This window comes from Drosophila kikkawai, unplaced genomic scaffold (genome assembly GCF_030179895.1).
Source record: "Drosophila kikkawai strain 14028-0561.14 unplaced genomic scaffold, DkikHiC1v2 scaffold_286, whole genome shotgun sequence".
In the NCBI taxonomy this organism is placed as follows: domain Eukaryota; kingdom Metazoa; phylum Arthropoda; class Insecta; order Diptera; family Drosophilidae; genus Drosophila; species Drosophila kikkawai.
The window spans coordinates 1-7,075 of NW_027222631.1; the positions used below are offsets into that span (position 1 = coordinate 1).

Genomic DNA, 7,075 nt, shown 5'->3' on the forward strand with positions numbered 1-7,075 from the left:
CATTATTAGCTAAGTTGTAAACTTTTTGTTTACAAATTTACAATTGAGTATGCAAATGTATTAGACGTGTAAAAACTAATATAAATATAAATTCTTAAGTGGATATATGCATTATTATCTGAGCTGTGAACTTTTTGTTTACAAATTTACAATTGAGTATGCAAATGTATTAGCCGTGTAAAAACTAATATAAATTCAAATTTTGAAGTGGATTCAGGCATTATTAGCTGAGTTGTGAACTTTTTGTTTACAAATTTACAATTGAGTATGCAAATGTATTAGCATTCTAAAAACTAATATAAGTACAAATTCTGCCGTGGATACATGCATTATTAGCTGAGTTGTGAACTTTTTGTTTAGAAATTTACAATAGAGTATGCAAATGTATTAGCCTTCTAAAAACTAATAAAAGTACAAATTCTGTCGTGGATACATGCATTATAAGCGGAGTTGTGAACTTTTTGTTTTAAAATTTACAATTGAGTATGCAAATGTATTAGCCGTGTAAAAACTATTATAAATACTAATTCTGAAGTGGATACAGACATTATTAGCTGAGTATGCAAATGTATTAGACGTGTAAAAACTAATATAAATATAAATTCTGAAGTGGATTCAGGCATTATTAGCTGCGTTGTGAACTTTTTGTTTACACATTTACAATTGAGTATGCAAATGTATAAGCCGTGTAAAAACTAATATAAGTACAAATTCTGCCGTGGATACATGCATTATTAGCTGAGTTGTAAACTTTTTGTTAACAAATTTGCAATGGAGTATGCAAATGTATTAGCATTGTAAGAACTAATTTAAATATAAATTCTAAAGTGGATATATGCATTATTATCTGAGTTGTAAACATTTTGTTTAAAAATTTACAACTGAGTATGCAAATGTATAAGACGTGTAAAAACTAATATCAATATAAATTCTAAAGTGGATAAATGCATTATTATCTGAGCTGTGAACTTTTTGTTTACAAATTTACAATTGAGTATGCAAATGTATTAGCCGTGTAAAAACTTATATAAATACAAATTCTGAAGTGGATTCAGGCATTATTAGCTGAGTTGTGAACTTTTTGTTTTCAAATTTACAATTGAGTATGCAAATGTATTAGCCGTGTAAAAACTATTATAAATACTAATTCTGAAGTGGATACAGACATTATTAGCTGAGTATGCAAATGTATTAGACGTGTAAAAACTAATATAAATATAAATTCTGAAGTGGATTCAGGCATTATTAGCTGCGTTGTGAACTTTTTGTTTACACATTTACAATTGAGTATGCAAATGTATAAGCCGTGTAAAAACTAATATAAGTACAAATTCTGCCATGGATACAAGCATTAATAGCTGATTTGTGAACTTTTTGTTTACAAATTTACAATTGAGTATGCAAATGTATTAGCATTGTAAGAACTAATTTAAATATAAATTCTAAAGTGGATATATGCATTATTATCTGAGTAGTAAACTTTTTGTTTACAAATTTACAACTGAGTATGCAAATGTATTAGACGTGTAAAAACTAATATAAATATAAATTCTAAAGTGGATATATGCATTATTATCTGAGCTGTGAACTTTTTGTTTACAAATTTACAATTGAGTATGCAAATGTATTAGCCGTGTAAAAACTAATATAAATACAAATTCTGAAGTGGATTCAGGCATTATTAGCTGAGTTGTGATTTTTTTGTTTTCAAATTTACAATTGAGTATGCAAATGTATAAGCCGCGTAAAAGCCTAAATTGCTACTGGCCACCGCGCTCATGACTTCCTCTTCGCTGATGGTGATAGCTTCGCTCGCCGTTATGCTGGGTGGCATTAGGGGCGGCTGTGCAGGGAAGAGGGTGGAGATTATCGCTCCAAGCTGCTCCTGAGCTGTTGGGGTCGGCTGTCAGTTGAGCTTACCCATGACGAGCTTATAGGCAGATCCAAAAGGTTCCTGGTCCGCCTCGTCGCACAGCTGCTGGAAGCACTCCCGCTTGCTTGCTCTAATGGCCACCTTTAAGGCTTTTTTTCTTTCCCTGTAGCGAGCCTCAAATAGCTCCTGCATGGGCCGTCCACGGCTTCGTTGGCACCTGCGCCTCGCAGAGATGCACTCTTTCCTGGCTGTGGCTATCTCTTGGTTCCACCAGGGGACTGGTCGCCTTCCTTGTCCTCTAGTCGAGCTCTCCATTGCCGCATCGCAAGCTGTCTTGATCCTCGCAGATACCTCGTCTGCGCAAGTGTTTGCGTCGCCAGAAATGGTATTGCCATCCATGTTTTCTAGGAGTTCCTCGACATTTAGAGTGCCTACTTTGTAGGCAGGTTGCCGATTCGGAAGGCTCGGCAGGGAGTGACTCGTCTTTATCACTATCGCTGCGTGGTCGCTGTAGGTGAGGAGGTCAGTGACTTCCCAGTAGACGCTCCTAGTGAGCTCCGGGCTGGCGAAGGTTAGGTCGATACTTGATTCTCGGCCTGCCTTGCTGTATGTGCATTTGCCTCCGTCGTTGAGAAGGCAGACATCCAGGGTCGCCAGGGCATCTAGTAAGGCGGTTCCCCTCTGAGTTGTTGCCGTGCTCCCCCACGTGGTGGACCATGCGTTGAAGTCCCCGGCAATTATTACCGGGGATCGTCCCCGAGCGTCTTGGGCAATCTCCTGGATTACATCCTTGAATGCATCTATGTGCATACTTGGCGGAAGGTAGCAGCTGTATATTGTAGTCGCCTGGCACTTGGCCCTGGCGTAGCCAGGTCTCGAAGCTCTCTGCGATAGGTGTTCCGGAGGCTGTCCACAGCTCCAGATGGCAGACCCGCCATCCGCGCTTTGCTGCCATACTCCTTCTGGTTTTGCCTTGTAGGGTTCACTCAGTATAGCGATGTCGATTCTCTGCTCAATCGCCGTCTGCGACAGTAGGTCTTGGGCTGCTCTGCAGTGGTTTAGGTTAAGCTGGAGAAACTTAACCATTCTGCATATACTTGACGGCTCTCTGGTATTCTGGGCAGGTCCTGCTTATTGTAGCGTGCTCTGCCTCCTTCGCGTGCTTGCCTCCTCGGGTGCATAGGATGCACTTGGGATTGTTTTGGCACGTATTGTGCTTGTGGCCCATGCCACCACATTTGAAGCATGACTCCTGTGTGGCTTTAGCTGTTGCGTCGGAGGCTCGGCATCGTGCCGAGGTGTGTCCGAAGCCCATGCATTTGTAGCATCGCTTTGGCTCAGTTTTTTCTCGGATACGGCATACGACCCATCCTATCCGGATTCTGCCCTTTTCGAGCAACCTCCGCGCATGCTCGGGTCTGAGGTTGACCGTCGCTATTTGCGTTCCGCCGAACCCTTTTCTCATCCTGGGTGAGGCGTCTCGTGGTACGTCGCACTCTTCTCCCGCAAACAGGGCCATGGTGACCTCATCCGCGCTGGTCATGTCGTCTAGGTCGCGGATCTCCACTTGGACCGTCTCCTGCATAACCGCCACCTCTGCTTTACCGGAGATGGCAGTCTTTAGGGCTGCTTGCAGCTGCTGCGTGGATGGGTCCAGGTTTTTCTGCATTCTTAGGAGGAGTCCACCGTTCGCTGTCCTCCGCAATCCTTGCACATTGTCCTTGAGTCCCTGTAGAGAGGGCTCAGTTTGACAATCTTGAGCATGTCTGCGTATGTTCCTGCGCTGCATTTGATTATAATTGCGTCGGCGCGCTGCTTCCAATTGAGTATGCAAATGTATTAGCATTGTAAGAACTAATTTAAATATAAATTCTAAAGTGGATATATGCATTATTATCTGAGTAGTAAACTTTTTGTTTACAAATTTACAATTGAGTATGCAAATGTATTAGACGTGTAAAAACTAATATAAATATAAATTCTGAAATGGATTCAGGCATTATTAGCTGCATTGTGAACTTTTTGTTTACACATTTACAATTGAGTATGCAAATGTATAAGCCGTGTAAAAACTAATATAAGTACAAATTCTGCCGTGGATACAAGCATTATTAGCTGATTTGTGAACTTTTTGTTTACAAATTTACAATTGAGTATGCAAATGTGTTAGCATTGTAAGAACTAATTTAAATATAAATTCTAAAGTGGATATATGCATTATTATCTGAGTAGTAAACTTTTTGTTTACAAATTTACAATTGAGTATGCAAATGTATTAGACGTGTAAAAACTAATATAAATATAAATTCTGAAATGGATTCAGGCATTATTAGCTGCATTGTGAACTTTTTGTTTACACATTTACAATTGAGTATGCAAATGTATAAGCCGTGTAAAAACTAATATAAGTACAAATTCTGCCGTGGATACAAGCATTATTAGCTGATTTGTGAACTTTTTGTTTACAAATTTACAATTGAGTATGCAAATGTATTAGCATTGTAAGAACTAATTTAAATATAAATTCTAAAGTGGAAATATGCATTATTATCTGAGTAGTAAACTTTTTGTTTACAAATTTACAATTGAGTATGCAAATGTATTAGACGTGTAAAAACTAATATAAATATAAATTCTGAAGTGGATTCAGGCATTATTAGCTGCGTTGTGAACTTTTTGTTTACAATTTACAATTGAGTATGCAAATGTATAAGCCGTGTAAAAACTAATATAAGTACAAATTCTGCCGTGGATACATCCATTATTAGCTGAGTTGTGAACTTTTTGTTTACAAATTTGCAATAGAGTATGCAAATGTATTAGCCTTCTAAAAACTAATAAAAGTACAAATTCTGCCGTGGATACATGCATTGTAAGCGGAGTTGTGAACTTTTTGTTTACAAATTTACAATTGAGTATGCAAATGTATTAGCATTGTAAGAACTAATTTAAATACAAATTCTAAAGTGGATATATGCATTATTACCTAAGTTGTAAACTTTTTGTTTACAAATTTACAATTGAGTATGCAAATGTATTAGACGTGTAAAAACTAATATAAATATAAATTCTAAAATGGATATATGCATTATTATCTAAGCTGTGAACTTTTTGTTTACAAATTTACAATTGAGTATGCAAATGTATTAGCCGTGTAAAAACTAATATAAATACAAATTCTGAAGTGGATTCAGGCATTATTAGCTGAGTTGTGAACTTTTTGTTTTCAAATTTAAAATTGAGTATGCAAATGTATAAGCCGTGTAAAAACTAATATAAGTACAAATTCTGCCGTGGATACATGCATTATTAGCTGAGTTGTGAACTTTTTGTTTACAAATTTACAATTGAGTATGCAAATGTATTAGACGTGTAAAAACTAATATAAATATAAATTCTTAAGTGGATATATGCATTATTATCTGAGCTGTGAACTTTTTGTTTACAAATTTACAATTGAGTATGCAAATGTATTAGCCGTGTAAAAACTAATATAAATTCAAATTCTGAAGTGGATTCAGGCATTATTAGCTGAGTTGTGAACTTTTTGTTTAGAAATTTACAATAGAGTATGCAAATGTATTAGCCTTCTAAAAACTAATAAAAGTACAAATTCTGCCGTGGATACATGCATTATAAGCGGAGTTGTGAACTTTTTGTTTTAAAATTTACAATTGAGTATGCAAATGTATTAGCCGTGTAAAAACTATTATAAATACTAATTCTGAAGTGGATACAGACATTATTAGCTGAGTATGCAAATGTATTAGACGTGTAAAAACTAATATAAATATAAATTCTGAAGTGGATTCAGGCATTATTAGCTGCGTTGTGAACTTTTTGTTTACACATTTACAATTGAGTATGCAAATGTATAAGCCGTGTAAAAACTAATATAAGTACAAATTCTGCCGTGGATACATGCATTATTAGCTGAGTTGTAAACTTTTTGTTAACAAATTTGCAATTGAGTATGCAAATGTATTAGCATTGTAAGAACTAATTTAAATATAAATTCTAAAGTGGATATATGCATTATTATCTGAGTTGTAAACATTTTGTTTACAAATTTACAACTGAGTATGCAAATGTATTAGACGTGTAAAAACTAATATAAATATAAATTCTAAAGTGGATAAATGCATTATTATCTGAGCTGTGAACTTTTTGTTTACAAATTTACAATTGAGTATGCAAATGTATTAGCCGTGTAAAAACTTATATAAATACAAATTCTGAAGTGGATTCAGGCATTATTAGCTGAGTTGTGAACTTTTTGTTTTCAAATTTACAATTGAGTATGCAAATGTATTAGCCGTGTAAAAACTATTATAAATACTAATTCTGAAGTGGATACAGACATTATTAGCTGAGTATGCAAATGTATTAGACGTGTAAAAACTAATATAAATATAAATTCTGAAGTGGATTCAGGCATTATTAGCTGCGTTGTGAACTTTTTGTTTACACATTTACAATTGAGGATGCAAATGTATAAGCCGTGTAAAAACTAATATAAGTACAAATTCTGCCGTGGATACAAGCATTATTAGCTGATTTGTGAACTTTTTGTTTACAAATTTACAATTGAGTATGCAAATGTATTAGCATTGTAAGAACTAATTTAAATATAAATTCTAAAGTGGATATATGCATTATTATCTGAGTAGTAAACTTTTTGTTTACAAATTTACAACTGAGTATGCAAATGTATTAGACGTGTAAAAAGTAATATAAATATAAATTCTAAAGTGGATAAATGCATTATTATCTGAGCTGTGAACTTTTTGTTTACAAATTTACAATTGAGTATGCAAATGTATTAGCCGTGTAAAAACTAATATAAATACAAATTCTGAAGTGGATTCAGGCATTATTAGCTGAGTTGTGATTTTTTTGTTTTCAAATTTACAATTGAGTATGCAAATGTATAAGCCGCGTAAAAACTAAACTAAGTACAAATTCTGCCGATGATACATGCATTATTAGCTGAGTTGTGAACTTTTTGTTTACAAATTTACAATTGAGTATGCAAATGTATTAGCATTGTAAGAACTAATTTAAATATAAATGCTGCCGTGGGTACATGCATTATTAGCTGAGTTGTGAACTTTTTGTTTTCAAATTTACAATTGAGTATGCAAATGTATTAGCCCTGTAAAAACTATTATAAATACTAATTCTGAAGTGGATACAGACATT

The 7,075-nt window shown here is 34.9% G+C and overlaps 1 protein-coding gene across 1 annotated transcript; it reads right to left on the minus strand.

The window, feature by feature from the left end:
• Positions 1–1,760: 1,760 nt before the first annotated feature.
• Positions 1,761–3,719, minus strand: LOC121502535 (uncharacterized). Its single transcript, XM_041776226.2, has 3 exons — positions 2,971–3,719; positions 1,921–2,921; positions 1,761–1,843 (listed from the first exon to the last, which is right to left on the minus strand). Exons 1-3 carry the CDS (start codon positions 3,717–3,719, stop codon positions 1,761–1,763), a joined length of 1,833 nt encoding a protein of 610 aa, XP_041632160.2.
• Positions 3,720–7,075: the final 3,356 nt, after the last annotated feature.

What these genes read in the sequence shown, in the direction of transcription:
- LOC121502535 (XM_041776226.2), bottom strand. Translation starts at nt 3,719, where the DNA reads ATGCTAATACATTTGCATACTCAATTGGAAGCAGCGCGCCGACGCAAT. An exon ending in GAATACCAGAGAGCCGTCAA is followed by an intron (nt 2,922 to 2,970) that starts GTATATGCAGAA and finishes AAACCACTGCAG; the next exon opens with AGCAGCCCAAGACCTACTGT. An exon ending in TGCCTATAAGCTCGTCATGG is followed by an intron (nt 1,844 to 1,920) that starts GTAAGCTCAACT and finishes TTCCCTGCACAG; the next exon opens with CCGCCCCTAATGCCACCCAG.